The 19,476-nt window shown below is 43.8% G+C and overlaps 1 protein-coding gene across 3 annotated transcripts; it reads right to left on the bottom strand.

Annotated features, from left to right (window-relative positions):
- Positions 1 to 401: 401 nt before the first annotated feature.
- On the bottom strand, positions 402 to 19,161 carry LOC121601624 (uncharacterized protein K02A2.6-like). 3 transcript variants are annotated; one of them, XM_041930442.1, is made up of 3 exons: positions 18,014 to 19,161; positions 1,605 to 1,930; positions 402 to 1,318 (listed from the first exon to the last, which is right to left on the bottom strand). In XM_041930442.1, exons 1-3 carry the CDS (start codon positions 19,159 to 19,161, stop codon positions 402 to 404), a joined length of 2,391 nt encoding a protein of 796 aa, XP_041786376.1. The 3 variants fall into 3 exon arrangements, with proteins under 3 accessions (XP_041786376.1, XP_041786374.1, XP_041786375.1); XM_041930440.1 differs by lacking the exon at positions 18,014 to 19,161 and adding an exon at positions 8,128 to 11,357; XM_041930441.1 differs by lacking the exons at positions 402 to 1,318; positions 18,014 to 19,161 and adding an exon at positions 8,128 to 11,357 and having other exon boundaries at positions 1,546 to 1,930.
- Positions 19,162 to 19,476: the final 315 nt, after the last annotated feature.

Below are 19,476 nucleotides of genomic sequence, written 5' to 3'. Positions count from 1 at the left end.
GCGCTTTTCTTCACGATGCTGTGTGAAGCTTCCTTCTGTTGCGATGGCGGTTTCCTTCACGATGCTGTATGGGTCTTCCTTCTGTTGCCTTTTCTCGTCGCCAGTTGTTATGTCCGCGTTGGGGTGATATAGGACGGAGGCCGATTAAAACTCCGGACACAACGTTTAAACTTTACAAACATATATTACAAAACTCCTTAAAGCTAACACGCTAAAAAGAACTGTCCGCGGCACGTCTGTGTTCCCTCGCTGCTGAACCCCGAAGAAGCACGATCGGCTTTCGCGCACGATCGCAGCCTCCCGATCGTTGACACCGAAACGTCTGACAGTTGTCGCACGGTCACGACAACCCAGAGTACCAATGTCGTGCGGCGCTGCTAGCGCCCGCAACATCTCCCCCTTTAGGATAGTTGATACGAGTCAAACCTTCGCGGAACTCTTCTAGGCCTAGAGGAGCGGCGAAGTGGCGGTATCTGTTCTGCTGTACTCTGCTCTGGAGGGATGAAGTTGTCCTGGTGCTGATGACGAATCTCTACTGTCTGTTCTGGCATCGATGATGATGATGATGACTGTGCCGACAGCCAAGAAGCAGGCGAGGATGTAGATGACGAAGACGATGACTTAGGTGACGAAGACAATGACTTAGGTGACGAAGATGATGACTTAGGTACAGGCGATGATGTGGATAGACCCCAAGTATCCAACAGGACGTTTAATGGCAGGCGACTCGCCAACGTGCCTACTGCTTGACGAGCTCTAGATATGACCCTTTTACGCATCTGATTTACATGGCTTCTTAATACTCTTTGTTGCGCATTGGTTTTGACTAAATACATAACGTTTCCGCATCGTTTGATAATTACTGCTGGAGTCCAACTCCACGAATTCCGCTTGTACTCCTTTACATACACTGGATCGTTAATTGCAAATGCTCTTAGCTCTGTATCGAATGATCTGTACTGGGATTTTGTTGGTGGACGCAACAGTTCGAAACTTGTTCTTAATCTCCTTCCAAACATTGCTTCTGCTGGCGTTTTGCATTCTTGTAATTGTGCGTTTGGTGTGGTTTTATAAGCCAATAAGAATATATCAATTGCTTCTTGCAGAGACGTGTCTCCGTTTCTGATTTTCACTAGTGCTCTCTTGAATGTATCGACAAAACGCTCGGCTTGACCGTTCGATTGCGGATGAAAGGGTGCTGTTCTTATATGATGTACTCCATGCGCTGTGCAAAAATCATTAAATGTTTCGCTTGTAAATTGTGTTCCGTTATCTGTGACTAGTATAGTTGGCATTCCAAACCTAGCGAATAAACCTCTTAGTTTTATGTTGTTGTTGACTTATACTTTATTTTAACAAACATATATATAAAAACGATCAAATGATAAAAGTAAAAGGAATACGGTGCCGCGCGCGCTAGCCACGTCTATTGCTGGTGCAGATAAGATCCCGAGTGTTCGTTACATCGCAGGATCCCCGATCGTAATGGATCATGCACGAGAGAGAGAGAAAGAGACGACTATATTCGCTATACATCGAATGCTGTCAGTTCCCGGAAAGCATCGAGTGTGCGAAGAGGCTGCAGTCTCGGCGGACTGCAACACTTAGTATAGCTACCGTTGCTGCAGTTGTGATACTATTTGTTTTAACTATCTCATGCCGTTTTGTGTAAGCATCCACAACAATTAGAAAATGATCCCCGTCAATGGGACCTGCGTTGTCCAAATGGACTCTCTGCCACGGTACTATTGTTTTCTCCCAAGGCAATGGGACCTCGTGTGGAGGTGACTTGGCTGCAGCTGCACAAGATGAGCACGTACTCACACATTCAGCAATGTCTCTATCTAAGGTGGGCCAATATACATAACTGCGTGCCAACGCCTTCATTCGGTGCACTCCCGGATGCCCTTGGTGAAACTGCTCTAAACATCTCTATTAAATGAAATAAGCGAAATGATTCCAACTCTAATGCGGCACTGTTCGATGGGTTTTTACGATGTTTTATTTGCTATCAACTTTCTGCATGTGCTCTGTTCTCGATCTCCTAGCGAACACACACTCACACAACGCTTCGGCTTGTGGTTTGACAGTTCAAAAACGCGGTAATCTGTCAGACCGCAGGTTGCGTCACTCGGTGGCTGTCAGCGGCCATGATGCCAAGCATTCTTAACATAGCCGGCCCCCGTGGAAATTGAAATTTCCACCACTTATTCCGTGCTGGAATGGATGGGCAAAACGCAGATCTTCGTAATTGCTCGTTTGTATTCTCCGCCCTTTGTCTTCACCGTGACCACGCGGATGTTGCCGTCGTCTCCTCGGTAGATTTGAGTTACTCGTCCATAACTCCATTTCAACGGTGGCAAGTTGTCTTCCTTCATCAACACGAGAGTTCCGATATGGATGTTGTCCCGTTGTTTCGTCCACTTCGTGCGGGGCTGCAAGCCAGACAGGTAGTCTGTACTCCATCGGTTCCAAATGCGTCTCACGAATTCCTGATTCTGTTGATATCTATCAAGGCGATTAGATGGCACTTCCTCGTATGAAGGTTCAGGAACAGCAACCAGAGGACGATGGATCAGGAAATGCCCTGGAGTAAGCACCTCCAAATCCTCGGGTTCCGTGCTGATGGGGGTCAAAGGGCGCGAATTCAAACAGCTTTCCACCTGGGCGATGATCGTCTCTAAGTCGTCTCGACGCAGGATCGAAGTTCCAATAGTAGCTCTAAAATGATGCTTAAAAGACTTGACGGCGGCCTCCCAGATTCCACCAAAGTGGGGAGACCTAGGAGGGATAAAACGAAACTCTATACCTTCGGGACCGCAATACGACGAAATTGATTGTTGAAATTGTTGTTGCTGCAGTTGTTGATGAAACACTTTCAATTTTCGTTCCGCTCCACGAAAATTTTTAGCGTTATCACACTGAAGAAGAGATGGTTTTCCCCGACGAGCGACAAATCGTTTCAGTGTTGATATGAACGCATCCGATGACAAATCAGCTACCAATTCTAGATGGATAGCCTTCGTGGCCAGGCACACAAATACTGCAACGTAGCACTTCACCGGAGCAGATTTCCTGGACGCCGAACGATAAAACAGCGGTCCACAGAAATCGACACCAGTGTTCAGGAACGGAAAAGTTGGAGTAACTCGTTCTGCGGGTAAATCTCCCATTATCTGTTCCATTGTCGATGGTTTACAACGGAAGCACTGGATACACTCGTGTACTACTTGCCGAGCAAGGTTTCGAACGCGTAAAGGCCAGTATTTCTCTCGAACAGAAGCAATCAACAGTTGTTGTCCAGCATGTAAGGTTTTAAGATGATAGAAATCCATGACAAGACGTGTCAATGGATGTTTGTAGGGCAGTATCATTGGGTGTTTCCGATCGTAAGCAACAGGAGCATTTCGAAGACGTCCCCCAATGCGTAGTACACCGTTAACAAGCATTGGTGTCAATGATCTTAAAGATGACGATGTTTTGACTTCTCCAGTAGTTTCGAGAGAACGAATATCATCAGCAAAAGATTCGTTCTGTGCAATGCGTACCAAATTCTCTCTTGCTGCATGTAGTTCAAATGTTTGAAGGTATCCTTGACGACGATTGTTTCTATTAATCGGTTTACAGTTGTAGCTAAACCGTTGCATATATGCCATCAGTCTAACGAGTCCGGAGAATGTCGATTTTAAGCTAAATATTGGATGATGAAGATTAGACTGTTTGTTAATGATCAGAACAGTCTTCCGTTCTTCAAACTCAGAGGGTGGGCAATCGAGTATTGGATGATGTAGCTTCCAAGTATTGGATGGTTGGCTTATCCACTCTGGTCCATGCCACCATAGGCATGATTCTTGCAATTGACTCGGCATCATTCCTCTAGAGATGATATCAGCTGGATTTTGATCCCCAGGAACATGATTCCAATGTCGAGGTTCCGTCAGATGCTGGATTTCAGACACCCGATTAGCAACAAATGGCTTCCAGCGTGACGGGCTACTGTTTATCCAGTGAAGCACGATGGTCGAATCCACCCAGTAGAAACACGAATACTCGTGTTTAAGACTGTCTTTAACCTTTTGCCAGAGATGGCATAACAATAAAGCTGCAGATAATTCCAGCCGAGGTAAAGTGACGTTCTTCTGTCGTTTGCTATTTGCGAGTGGAGCAACTCTGGATTTAGAGCACAAAAGGTTAACAGAAACATTTCCATCCTCAGAGACCGATTTCATATATAAACAGGCTCCATAAGCCTTCATGGACGCATCACTAAAAACATGGATTTCGATGCGATGGGTACTTCCTACCACTCTACGTGGGATACGCATGTCTTTCACAATTGAGAGCTGTTGGCGAAACTGATTCCATTGTTTATGCAATTCTTTTTCTAGCGGCTCATCCCATGCCTTTTGTTGTGCCCAAAGATTTTGCATAAAGCATTTGGCTATCATTATTGTTGGACCTATGAGTCCCAATGGGTCGTATAGACGCGATGCATCTGACAAGGCGATCCGCTTTGTTATTTGTTCATCTTCTGTCCAAATCGGTACGCAGAATCCCAACTCATCGGTTCTTGGATCCATTTAAGACCCAATGTCTTAATGGAACTATTTATGTCAAGGCTGCACAATCCTGAAGTATCGCGTTGGTCTACGGGAATACTTTGCAGAATTTGGGCAGAGTTAGACGCCCATTTTCTCAAAGTAAAACCAGCACTCGACAACAAGTCAGTTAGTTGATGGCATAATTCTTTTCCTTCTGTTTGAGTTTCTACTCCGGTAAGCAAGTCGTCCATATAAAATTCATTTGCCAGTACTCTAGAAGCTTCCGGATAAGTAGAAGTTCCATGAACGGAAAGCATTTGCAAACATTTGGTTGCTAAGTAAGGAGCAGATGCAGTGCCATACGTAATTGTTTTTAGCTCATATATTCGAAGCTTATCTTCGGGACAATTCTGCCAAAGGATTCTTTGTAACGAGCGATCCTCTTTTTTAATCCATACTTGTCGGTACATCTTTTCGATGTCCGCTACGATTGCAAATTTGGGCAGACAAAACGAATCATAATTGCGACCAAATCATCCTGAACAACTGGACCCACCATTAACGCATCATTCAACGACAGGCCGGAGTCGGTAGCACAAGACGCATCGAACACGACTCTAAGCTTTGTAGTTAAACTGTCAGGGCGTAAAATACAGTGATGCGGTAAGTAATAAATGGGTGTGTCAATGTTCGTATGTTGTTCCGTGATTTCTTCCATATGTCCCAATTGAACATATTCCTCCAAAAAGGCTATATAAGCAGCCTTAAGGTCTTTGTTTGATGCAAGACGACGATTTAGCGAGTTCAATCTACGTTTGGCGATTTCAAACGAGTTTCCGAGTTGTGGAACGATATCCTTTTTCGTAGGAAGCGTTACAATAAACCTTCCTTGATCATCACGTGTTGTTGTTTCAGAGAAAACCTTCTCACATGATGTTTCTTCAATAGACATGGTGCTATTTGTATAACAAGATTCGATTTCCCAAAATTTAGTTAGTTGATTTTCTAGGTCTTGATTAGTACAAACCAAATTTACTATAGAGGATGTAGGACGACGTTCGAGCTCAACCCTGCCAGAAACGATCCAACCTAACTCGGTGTTCTGTAGCATTACTTTCTCGGGTACCAGTTTAAGAATACCTTCTAGCATCAGCTCATCATAGCTTTCTCTGCCGATCAATAAATCGATGGATGATGTGTTGGGAATACAGTAACGTGTTTTGTTCACTTTCTCAGCAGGTAAATTCCAAGTAATGTAACGCATTACATGAAATTTCCAATTTGCCTTGAAGCTAGTGCAATGAGATTTTATGGTAAGCTGTGTCGAGTGCGATGATACATGCTGGCTTTGTCCAACTCCGCCAATTGGATGGTTCTCTCTCTTTTTAATGACCTGCAAACGCTGACACAAACGCTCAGTTACAAGATTAATCTGCGATCCTCCATCTAATAGAGCGCGTGCCCAATGCAACGATCCGTCGGGTAACTCTATTTTCACCAAAGCTGTGGGTAATAGGATAGTAGATGGTGTTTCTATCGAATTTGTTAACAAAGCATTGCCACAGTATGTGACCACGTTCTGATCCGCAGGTGGATCCGGTTGCGTCACTATCTCCTGGTCATTAGGAGATGCTTCAGCTGAATTAGTTTGTAATGGTTTGTGCAACATAGTGTGATGTTTTTTGTTGCAAACTCGGCATACACTAGATGAACAGTTCTTCATAATATGCCCAGGCAACAAACAGTTGATACAAAGCTTCTTTTCTTTGACCTTGTTATAGCGCTCTTGTACTGTCCAGCCACTAAACATGTCACACTTAAAGGGCGAATGTGAACCTTTTTTACAGAACGAGCATATCTCCATAGAAGAATTCACCACGTGCACCTCACTCTTCGATCGCTGCTTCCACGACGATGTATATTGTTCTTTCTTTTGGCCTGGAGACAGCATTGCCTGCAACACTAACGCATGACTCTTCAAGAACGTTAGAAGTTCATGGTACTCTGGAACGTCAGTACTGCGATGGTGAGCCTCCCAATGCATTTGAGTAGCCGAATCAAGCCGAGAATGTAGCATGTGCGCCAGAAGCACACTCCAACCCTCTGTTGCCACACCAAGCTGCTTCGTTATGTTGACGCTTCTCTCGAAACTATCTAGAATGTGAATGAGCGACTCGTACGAATCCTTCTTCATTACCGGTATCAAAAACAAAGCATCAATATGTCGCTTCACCGCTAGCTTTTTGTTTTCATAACGAGCCTTAAGAAGTTCCCATGCCACTATGTAATTAGCCGAAGTAATTTCAATGTCCGCAATTAGCTTGTTTGCTTCCTTTGTCAATGCTCCCTTCAAATACCGCAATTTGTCCACGTCTGACAGGCTTGCATTAGCATCAATCAGGCTACTAAAAGAATCGCGAAAAGATAGCCAAGCTTCGAGAGAGCCATCAAACGTTGGCAGCCGTAATTCGGGAAGCTTTACACGAGATTGCGAAACATTTGTAGTGATCGACATACCACGTTCAATCCGTAGCAATAAGTTGAAGTGACGTTTTTCGAATCGTGCATATTCCTCCTCACCGTCCTCAAAATTCTCCATATCGGCCGTTTCCAAGACGGTTTGATGCCATTTTTCATACTCCGACGCCAGTGAGGTAAGCCGATTTGCACATCCCTTCAGAAACGTCGTGTCACCCAACGATGTACCACTCAATGCTTCTTCGATTCGCTGTAATTTGTTAAGAAAATGCTTGCGTATACATTGGTTTTTATCAATAGGCCGATGCACTTCCTTTGCTTCATCCAAACCCGCAGGGATTTCCGATGACGGTCCAGCTTCTTCCATGTCAATGGGTGCAATTTTCCATTCCTCGGATTCCGCTGGCGTTTTGCACACATCACTTCTCCTGACCGACATTTTGTTGAGCTATTTGCGCCGACAATACTTTTTACGATGCTGCTCTTCAAAATGGCTGCGAAGAGATCTCACCAACACTTCCAAACAGGTACAGCCTGACGACGCGTACACGCACACCAATGTATCTTTTCCTAAAAATTGTCCGCGTCTAATACAGCATACCCGATAGTAAGCTGAATTTGCACAATATCACACTCAATTGTATGATATTCAACAAAGTATCTTCTAACAGGAACTGTCTTCAAATTATCACCATAGATAATAACAACAAGATAAAACTCCACACGAACAAGGCCCATACAACGAAAGGAACACCTATGAACAACGCATACGATAATCCGCGACTGTTCACAAAGGCGTACGAATGTTCACGAAAGATCACCATAGATCACGATTTTCAAACGATATCCGGATTTGAAGGACCAAAATATTAAATGAAATAAGCGAAATGATTCCAACTCTAATGCGGCACTGTTCGATGGGTTTTTACGATGTTTTATTTGCTATCAACTTTCTGCATGTGCTCTGTTCTCGATCTCCTAGCGAACACACACTCACACAACGCTTCGGCTTGTGGTTTGACAGTTCAAAAACGCGGTAATCTGTCAGAAAGCAGGTTGCGTCACTCGGTGGCTGTCAGCGGCCATGATGCCCAGCATTCTTAACAATCTCTTTTGCAGACTCTGTGGAATAACAAGCCTTTCACCAAATAAAATACTTCCATCCACTATGGAGAGTGCATCTTTTCTGCTGTAATATCGAGCAAACTCCAACCCAAAAGTATTATTTTCTGGCCAACCTTGCTGAATATACTGATATACTTTTCGTAATAATTTGTCTGTTTGAGTGGCGTTTGCAACATCTCTGAAGTTTAACGGAAGCGTACATAACGAGCTCACGGCTACTGATCGTATATCTTTTTCCAACTCAATACTTGCTACGATATACTCCTCCTCCGGCTGAGTTCGCTTTTTGATTAATCTTGATAATAAATCAGCATCTCCAAAATGATCAGTGCGAACGTAATCAATATCGAAATCATATAGTTGTAATGTAAGGGCAAATCTTTGTAATCTATTTGCTGTGTACACTGGAATTCCCTTCTTTGAACCAAAAATTTGGAGTAACGGTCTATGATCTGTTTGTAGCTTGAAATGACGCCCATATATCATTTTGTGAAACTTTGTCACTGCAAATACTATCGCTAGTCCTTCGCGATCTATCTGACTGTACTTCTTTTCTGTCTCTGTCAGTGCCCTTGATGCATGCTGAACGACTTTGACGCTGCCGTCTCGAAACTTGTGGCTTAATGTGGCGCCTAGACCAACTGATGACGCGTCGGCTGAGACTATGATGTCTGCCTTAGGATCATAATGCGTGAGTAATAGGTCTGAAGAGAGAGTTTTCTTAAATGCTTGAAAACTTTCCTCGCTTTGCTTTGACCATTGAAAATGCTCACCATGCTTGAGTAGACTGTCTAAAGGGTAGCGGAGGTCTCTCATTTCGGGCACAAATTTGCCGTAATAATTAATAGCTCCAATAAACGAACGAAGCCCTGATATATCTGTTGGCGGTGGTAGGTTTAAAATTGCTTCGATCTTTGCCGGGTCTGGACGAATACCTTTTCCATCTATAATGTGACCAAGATATCGGATTTGCTTCATGCCAAATACACATTTATCCGCTCGGATTGTGAATCCGTATTCCTTAATGCGGCTTAAAACTTCTTTCACATTCGTGTCGTGTTCTTCTTGTGTCACACCTCCAACTATCAAATCATCCATGTACCCGCATACCTTTACCATGCCTGCTATCATTGTATCTATAAGCTGTTGGAATATTGCAGGGGCTACTTTTATTCCTGGCGGAAGGCGGTTGTATTGGTATAAGCCACGATGTGTATTTATACTCAGTACTGGCCTATATTGTTCTTCTACTGGGACTTGTGCAAAAGCATCAGAAAGGTCTATGGTTGTAAAAATATTGCATTGTGCCAGTTTGGTAAAAATTTCCTCCGGAATTGGAAAGGGATACTCGTGTGCTTGAAGTGCCTGATTTAAACCTGTCGAGTAATCACCGCATATACGTATCTTTCCGTTAGATTTGCGCACAACCACAACCGGCGCTGCCCAGTCTGAATAGTTAATGGGAGTAATCACACCGTTTTGCTCAAGTCTATCTAATTCCTTTTCGACTACTTCTCTCATAGCATAGGCCACTGGCCTTTTGGGTCGAAAAACAGGGGTAACATCATCTCGAAGTTTTAATTGCACCTGAACTTTTTTACATACTCCTGTTCCATTGAAAACTTCTGGAAACTGCCTTTGGAGACTTATTATCGTCATCTTTGCTGAATTATTACTGATATTGTTGCAAAATACATTCATTGGCACGGACCACAACTCGAAAAGTTCGATCACATCTGCACCTAACAGCTTTACGTCTGCTTTTGCCACCCGAATTACTGCAAAACGTTCAACACCATGAATTATGATATTCGCCGAGAACTCTCCGATTAGTTCAAAAATCGTGCCTGCTGCTGTTAGTGCCTTCACTGTTGGCCTATTCAATTGCGGTTCGCCTATCTGTCTCCAGGACTGCTGTCCTATTACCGTTATATCAGAAGCAGTATCCAATTGTAACTGTAACGACCTTCCGTTCACGCACACTGTCACGTATTTTCTTCGTTTCGTTATGCAACACGCATTCACACGCACCACCCTTACGTGTGTATTAGAATAAATTGTTTTCTGAGGGCTCTTTCGATTTCTGCAAAATCCTTCCTTGTGACCTACTGTTCCACATTGCTTGCATTTGTGATATTTGAATGTACAATCACGCACCCAGTGCTGCATACCACAATACCAGCATGGGGTTTTTGGTTTGATGCCTGATAGACCTCCTCCATTTTGCAAATGTTGCTGACTACCATTTTGAAAACGTTGCTGACTACCATTTTGGAACCGTTGCTGACTACCATTTTGAAATCGTTGCTGATTGCCATTTGCTTTTGGCAGAAATTTCGAGTTTGCTGACGGCCATTTTCTTATCGCGGCTACCTTTCTATTTTCACTATCTTCAATCATTGCGCTATCTGCGTGCAAATTAATTATGCCTTGACATTCGGTAGATAATTGTTCCAGGGAAATTTCTGCGTGCTTTTCGATCGTATTCAATAACCGCGTTCGGTACTCAAAATCATTTTCGTTCTTGAGACCACACACGAATACTAATGCCTTTAGTTGATTTTCCGTCATAGCTTTCAATTCAAAATCTTCACACGCACGGTTAACCCTACACGCATACGACATAAAGTCTTCCGATTGAGTTTTCACTATTTTCAGACACTTGTAACGCTTGCTTAAAATTGTCTCTTTCGCACTAAATAACGCTTTCAGTTTGGTCACTGTTTCCGCAAACGAAAAATCTCCGGGATGCTTGGGTAGCACAAAGTTCATATAATGCTCGTGTTCACTTGTACTAAGCTTCCTCAGAAGCACCCTAACCTTAGCTGCATCCTCTATGTGTAAAGCATCTTTCTCAAAAAGCTCCTCATAACGTGCGTACCACGCGGTAAACGTTCTGTTTTCTTCGGGTTCATATTTGTACTCACTGATTTGTCGCGCAATGAAATCCAGCGTTGTTTCTACTGGTGATTCACTGCTTAGGCCGGGTGTGGAGCGCTGCATAAGCGTGGTTAGCAGCTCCTGCTGATGAGCCATCTGCTGCTGCATCAGTTGCATCATCTGTATGATGGTTGCATTTGTGTCGCTTGGGCCGGCCGTGGCACTGTTTGGCTGAAAAACAGTTCCAATACTGTGATTAGTTAAATTTTGCCTTGGTTGGGAGAGACGCCTGAGATTCTCTTCCACTTCGAACTCCATTGCGTTCGGTTCCATTTTTGAGATGGATAAACCGCGCTACTGATAGCGGTTTCTGCTGCAAGGCGGTGAGTGTTTTGCGCGATGGCGCTTTTCTTCACGATGCTGTGTGAAGCTTCCTTCTGTTGCGATGGCGGTTTCCTTCACGATGCTGTATGGGTCTTCCTTCTGTTGCCTTTTCTCGTCGCCAGTTGTTATGTCCGCGTTGGGGTGATATAGGACGGAGGCCGATTAAAACTCCGGACACAACGTTTAAACTTTACAAACATATATTACAAAACTCCTTAAAGCTAACACGCTAAAAAGAACTGTCCGCGGCACGTCTGTGTTCCCTCGCTGCTGAACCCCGAAGAAGCACGATCGGCTTTCGCGCACGATCGCAGCCTCCCGATCGTTGACACCGAAACGTCTGACAGTTGTCGCACGGTCACGACAACCCAGAGTACCAATGTCGTGCGGCGCTGCTAGCGCCCGCAACATCTCCCCCTTTAGGATAGTTGATACGAGTCAAACCTTCGCGGAACTCTTCTAGGCCTAGAGGAGCGGCGAAGTGGCGGTATCTGTTCTGCTGTACTCTGCTCTGGAGGGATGAAGTTGTCCTGGTGCTGATGACGAATCTCTACTGTCTGTTCTGGCATCGATGATGATGATGATGACTGTGCCGACAGCCAAGAAGCAGGCGAGGATGTAGATGACGAAGACGATGACTTAGGTGACGAAGACAATGACTTAGGTGACGAAGATGATGACTTAGGTACAGGCGATGATGTGGATAGACCCCAAGTATCCAACAGGACGTTTAATGGCAGGCGACTCGCCAACGTGCCTACTGCTTGACGAGCTCCAGATATGACCCTTTTACGCATCTGATTTACATGGATTCTTAATACTCTTTGTTGCGCATTGGTTTTGACTAAATACATAACGTTTCCGCATCGTTTGATAATTACTGCTGGAGTCCAACTCCACGAATTCCGCTTGTACTCCTTTACATACACTGGATCGTTAATTGCAAATGCTCTTAGCTCTGTATCGAATGATCTGTACTGGGATTTTGTTGGTGGACGCAACAGTTCGAAACTTGTTCTTAATCTCCTTCCAAACATTGCTTCTGCTGGCGTTTTGCATTCTTGTAATTGTGCGTTTGGTGTGGTTCTATAAGCCAATAAGAATATATCAATTGCTTCTTGCAGAGACGTGTCTCCGTTTCTGATTTTCACTAGTGCTCTCTTGAATGTATCGACAAAACGCTCGGCTTGACCGTTCGATTGCGGACCAAAGGGTGCTGTTCTTATATGATGTACTCCATGCGCTGTGCAAAAATCATTAAATGTTTCGCTTGTAAATTGTGTTCCGTTATCTGTGACTAGTATAGTTGGCATTCCAAACCTAGCGAATAAACCTCTTAGTATAGCTACCGTTGCTGCAGTTGTGATACTATTTGTTTTAACTATCTCAGGCCATTTTGTGTAAGCATCCACAACAATTAGAAAATGATCCCCGTCAATGGGACCTGCGTAGTCCAAATGGACTCTCTGCCATGGTACTATTGTTTTCTCCCAAGGCAATGGGACCTCGTGTGGAGGTGACTTGGCTGCAGCTGCACAAGATGAGCACGTACTCACACATTCAGCAATGTCTCTATCTAAGGTGGGCCAATATACATAACTGCGTGCCAACGCCTTCATTCGGTGCACTCCCGGATGCCCTTGGTGAAACTGCTCTAAACATCTCTTTTGCAGACTCTGTGGAATAACAAGCCTTTCACCAAATAAAATACTTCCATCCACTATGGAGAGTGCATCTTTTCTGCTGTAATATCGAGCAAACTCCAACCCAAAAGTATTATTTTCTGGCCAACCTTGCTGAATATACTGATATACTTTTCGTAATAATTTGTCTGTTTGAGTGGCGTTTGCAACATCTCTGAAGTTTAACGGAAGCGTACATAACGAGCTCACGGCTACTGATCGTATATCTTTTTCCAACTCAATACTTGCTACGATATACTCCTCCTCCGGCTGAGTTCGTTTTTTGATTAATCTTGATAATAAATCAGCATCTCCAAAATGATCAGTGCGAACGTAATCAATATCGAAATCATATAGTTGTAATGTAAGGGCAAATCTTTGTAATCTATTTGCTGTGTACACTGGAATTCCCTTCTTTGAACCAAAAATTTGGAGTAACGGTCTATGATCTGTTTGTAGCTTGAAATGACGCCCATATATCATTTTGTGAAACTTTGTCACTGCAAATACTATCGCTAGTCCTTCGCGATCTATCTGACTGTACTTCTTTTCTGTCTCTGTCAGTGCCCTTGATGCATGCTGAACGACTTTGACGCTGCCGTCTCGAAACTTGTGGCTTAATGTGGCGCCTAGACCAACTGATGACGCGTCGGCTGAGACTATGATGTCTGCCTTAGGATCATAATGCGTGAGTAATAGGTCTGAAGAGAGAGTTTTCTTAAATGCTTGAAAACTTTCCTCGCTTTGCTTTGACCATTGAAAATGCTCACCATGCTTGAGTAGACTGTCTAAAGGGTAGCGGAGGTCTCTCATTTCGGGCACAAATTTGCCGTAATAATTAATAGCTCCAATAAACGAACGAAGCCCTGATATATCTGTTGGCGGTGGTAGGTTTAAAATTGCTTCGATCTTTGCCGGGTCTGGACGAATACCTTTTCCATCTATAATGTGACCAAGATATCGGATTTGCTTCATGCCAAATACACATTTATCCGCTCGGATTGTGAATCCGTATTCCTTAATGCGGCTTAAAACTTCTTTCACATTCGTGTCGTGTTCTTCTTGTGTCACACCTCCAACTATCAAATCATCCATGTACCCGCATACCTTTACCATGCCTGCTATCATTGTATCTATAAGCTGTTGGAATATTGCAGGGGCTACTTTTATTCCTGGCGGAAGGCGGTTGTATTGGTATAAGCCACGATGTGTATTTATACTCAGTACTGGCCTATATTGTTCTTCTACTGGGACTTGTGCAAAAGCATCAGAAAGGTCTATGGTTGTAAAAATATTGCATTGTGCCAGTTTGGTAAAAATTTCCTCCGGAATTGGAAAGGGATACTCGTGTGCTTGAAGTGCCTGATTTAAACCTGTCGAGTAATCACCGCATATACGTATCTTTCCGTTAGATTTGCGCACAACCACAACCGGCGCTGCCCAGTCTGATTAGTTAATGGGAGTAATCACACCGTTTTGCTCAAGTCTATCTAATTCCTTTTCGACTATTTCTCTCATAGCATAGGCCACTGGCCTTTTGGGTCGAAAAACAGGGGTAACATCATCTCGAAGTTTTAATTGCACCTGAACTTTTTTACATACTCCTGTTCCATTGAAAACTTCTGGAAACTGCCTTTGGAGACTTATTATCGTCATCTTTGCTGAATTATTACTGATATTGTTGCAAAATACATTCATTGGCACGGACCACAACTCGAAAAGTTCGATCACATCTGCACCTAACAGCTTTACGTCTGCTTTTGCCACCCGAATTACTGCAAAACGTTCAACACCATGAATTATGATATTCGCCGAGAACTCTCCGATTAGTTCAAAAATCGTGCCCGCTGCTGTTAGTGCCTTCACTGTTGGCCTATTCAATTGCGGTTCGCCTATCTGTCTCCAGGACTGCTGTCCTATTACCGTTATATCAGAAGCAGTATCCAATTGTAACTGTAACGACCTTCCGTTCACGCACACTGTCACGTATTTTCTTCGTTTCGTTATGCAACACGCATTCACACGCACCACCCTTACGTGTGTATTAGAATAAATTGTTTTCTGAGGGCTCTTTCGATTTCTGCAAAATCCTTCCTTGTGACCTACTGTTCCACATTGCTTGCATTTGTGATATTTGAATGTACAATCACGCACCCAGTGCTGCATACCACAATACCAGCATGGGGTTTTTGGTTTGATGCCTGATAGACCTCCTCCATTTTGCAAATGTTGCTGACTACCATTTTGAAAACGTTGCTGACTACCATTTTGGAACCGTTGCTGACTACCATTTTGAAATCGTTGCTGATTGCCATTTGCTTTTGGCAGAAATTTCGAGTTTGCTGACGGCCATTTTCTTATCGCGGCTACCTTTCTATTTTCACTATCTTCAATCATTGCGCTATCTGCGTGCAAATTAATTATGCCTTGACATTCGGTAGATAATTGTTCCAGGGAAATTTCTGCGTGCTTTTCGATCGTATTCAATAACCGCGTTCGGTACTCTAAATCATTTTCGTTCTTGAGACCACACACGAATACTAATGCCTTTAGTTGATTTTCCGTCATAGCTTTCAATTCAAAATCTTCACACGCACGGTTAACCCTACACGCATACGACATAAAGTCTTCCGATTGAGTTTTCACTATTTTCAGACACTTGTAACGCTTGCTTAAAATTGTCTCTTTCGCACTAAATAACGCTTTCAGTTTGGTCACTGTTTCCGCAAACGAAAAATCTCCGGGATGCTTGGGTAGCACAAAGTTCATATAATGCTCGTGTTCACTTGTACTAAGCTTCCTCAGAAGCACCCTAACCTTAGCTGCATCCTCTATGTGTAAAGCATCTTTCTCAAAAAGCTCCTCATAACGTGCGTACCACGCGGTAAACGTTCTGTTTTCTTCGGGTTCATATTTGTACTCACTGATTTGTCGCGCAATGAAATCCAGCGTTGTTTCTACTGGTGATTCACTGCTTAGGCCGGGTGTGGAGCGCTGCATAAGCGTGGTTAGCAGCTCCTGCTGATGAGCCATCTGCTGCTGCATAAGTTGCATCATCTGTATGATGGTTGCATTTGTGTCGCTTGGGCCGGCCGTGGCACTGTTTGGCTGAAAAACAGTTCCAATACTGTGATTAGTTAAATTTTGCCTTGGTTGGGAGAGACGCCTGAGATTCTCTTCCACTTCGAACTCCATTGCGTTCGGTTCCATTTTTGAGATGGATAAACCGCGCTACTGATAGCGGTTTCTGCTGCAAGGCGGTGAGTGTTTTGCGCGATGGCGCTTTTCTTCACGATGCTGTGTGAAGCTTCCTTCTGTTGCGATGGCGGTTTCCTTCACGATGCTGTATGGGTCTTCCTTCTGTTGCCTTTTCTCGTCGCCAGTTGTTATGTCCGCGTTGGGGTGATATAGGACGGAGGCCGATTAAAACTCCGGACACAACGTTTAAACTTTACAAACATATATTACAAAACTCCTTAAAGCTAACACGCTAAAAAGAACTGTCCGCGGCACGTCTGTGTTCCCTCGCTGCTGAACCCCGAAGAAGCACGATCGGCTTTCGCGCACGATCGCAGCCTCCCGATCGTTGACACCGAAACGTCTGACAGTTGTCGCACGGTCACGACAACCCAGAGTACCAATGTCGTGCGGCGCTGCTAGCGCCCGCAACATCTCCCCCTTTAGGATAGTTGATACGAGTCAAACCTTCGCGGAACTCTTCTAGGCCTAGAGGAGCGGCGAAGTGGCGGTATCTGTTCTGCTGTACTCTGCTCTGGAGGGATGAAGTTGTCCTGGTGCTGATGACGAATCTCTACTGTCTGTTCTGGCATCGATGATGATGATGATGACTGTGCCGACAGCCAAGAAGCAGGCGAGGATGTAGATGACGAAGACGATGACTTAGGTGACGAAGACAATGACTTAGGTGACGAAGATGATGACTTAGGTACAGGCGATGATGTGGATAGACCCCAAGTATCCAACAGGACGTTTAATGGCAGGCGACTCGCCAACGTGCCTACTGCTTGACGAGCTCCAGATATGACCCTTTTACGCATCTGATTTACATGGATTCTTAATACTCTTTGTTGCGCATTGGTTTTGACTAAATACATAACGTTTCCGCATCGTTTGATAATTACTGCTGGAGTCCAACTCCACGAATTCCGCTTGTACTCCTTTACATACACTGGATCGTTAATTGCAAATGCTCTTAGCTCTGTATCGAATGATCTGTACTGGGATTTTGTTGGTGGACGCAACAGTTCGAAACTTGTTCTTAATCTCCTTCCAAACATTGCTTCTGCTGGCGTTTTGCATTCTTGTAATTGTGCGTTTGGTGTGGTTCTATAAGCCAATAAGAATATATCAATTGCTTCTTGCAGAGACGTGTCTCCGTTTCTGATTTTCACTAGTGCTCTCTTGAATGTATCGACAAAACGCTCGGCTTGACCGTTCGATTGCGGACCAAAGGGTGCTGTTCTTATATGATGTACTCCATGCGCTGTGCAAAAATCATTAAATGTTTCGCTTGTAAATTGTGTTCCGTTATCTGTGACTAGTATAGTTGGCATTCCAAACCTAGCGAATAAACCTCTTAGTATAGCTACCGTTGCTGCAGTTGTGATACTATTTGTTTTAACTATCTCAGGCCATTTTGTGTAAGCATCCACAACAATTAGAAAATGATCCCCGTCAATGGGACCTGCGTAGTCCAAATGGACTCTCTGCCATGGTACTATTGTTTTCTCCCAAGGCAATGGGACCTCGTGTGGAGGTGACTTGGCTGCAGCTGCACAAGATGAGCACGTACTCACACATTCAGCAATGTCTCTATCTAAGGTGGGCCAATATACATAACTGCGTGCCAACGCCTTCATTCGGTGCACTCCCGGATGCCCTTGGTGAAACTGCTCTAAACATCTCTTTTGCAGACTCTGTGGAATAACAAGCCTTTCACCAAATAAAATACTTCCATCCACTATGGAGAGTGCATCTTTTCTGCTGTAATATCGAGCAAACTCCAACCCAAAAGTATTATTTTCTGGCCAACCTTGCTGAATATACTGATATACTTTTCGTAATAATTTGTCTGTTTGAGTGGCGTTTGCAACATCTCTGAAGTTTAACGGAAGCGTACATAACGAGCTCACGGCTACTGATCGTATATCTTTTTCCAACTCAATACTTGCTACGATATACTCCTCCTCCGGCTGAGTTCGTTTTTTGATTAATCTTGATAATAAATCAGCATCTCCAAAATGATCAGTGCGAACGTAATCAATATCGAAATCATATAGTTGTAATGTAAGGGCAAATCTTTGTAATCTATTTGCTGTGTACACTGGAATTCCCTTCTTTGAACCAAAAATTTGGAGTAACGGTCTATGATCTGTTTGTAGCTTGAAATGACGCCCATATATCATTTTGTGAAACTTTGTCACTGCAAATACTATCGCTAGTCCTTCGCGATCTATCTGACTGTACTTCTTTTCTGTCTCTGTCAGTGCCCTTGATGCATGCTGAACGACTTTGACGCTGCCGTCTCGAAACTTGTGGCTTAATGTGGCGCCTAGACCAACTGATGACGCGTCGGCTGAGACTATGATGTCTGCCTTAGGATCATAATGCGTGAGTAATAGGTCTGAAGAGAGAGTTTTCTTAAATGCTTGAAAACTTTCCTCGCTTTGCTTTGACCATTGAAAATGCTCACCATGCTTGAGTAGACTGTCTAAAGGGTAGCGGAGGTCTCTCATTTCGGGCACAAATTTGCCGTAATAATTAATAGCTCCAATAAACGAACGAAGCCCTGATATATCTGTTGGCGGTGGTAGGTTTAAAATTGCTTCGATCTTTGCCGGGTCTGGACGAATACCTTTTCCATCTATAATGTGACCAAGATATCGGATTTGCTTCATGCCAAATACACATTTATCCGCTCGGATTGTGAATCCGTATTCCTTAATGCGGCTTAAAACTTCTTTCACATTCGTGTCGTGTTCTTCTTGTGTCACACCTCCAACTATCAAATCATCCATGTACCCGCATACCTTTACCATGCCTGCTATCATTGTATCTATAAGCTGTTGGAATATTGCAGGGGCTACTTTTATTCCTGGCGGAAGGCGGTTGTATTGGTATAAGCCACGATGTGTATTTATACTCAGTACTGGCCTATATTGTTCTTCTACTGGGACTTGTGCAAAAGCATCAGAAAGGTCTATGGTTGTAAAAATATTGCATTGTGCCAGTTTGGTAAAAATTTCCTCCGGAATTGGAAAGGGATACTCGTGTGCTTGAAGTGCCTGATTTAAACCTGTCGAGTAATCACCGCATATACGTATCTTTCCGTTAGATTTGCGCACAACCACAACCGGCGCTGCCCA

Source organism: Anopheles merus, unplaced genomic scaffold, assembly GCF_017562075.2.
Source record: "Anopheles merus strain MAF unplaced genomic scaffold, AmerM5.1 LNR4000129, whole genome shotgun sequence".
In the NCBI taxonomy this organism is placed as follows: domain Eukaryota; kingdom Metazoa; phylum Arthropoda; class Insecta; order Diptera; family Culicidae; genus Anopheles; species Anopheles merus.
The sequence above is the reverse complement of the archived record's forward strand: the minus strand, read 5'-3'. Positions and strand labels throughout refer to the sequence as shown.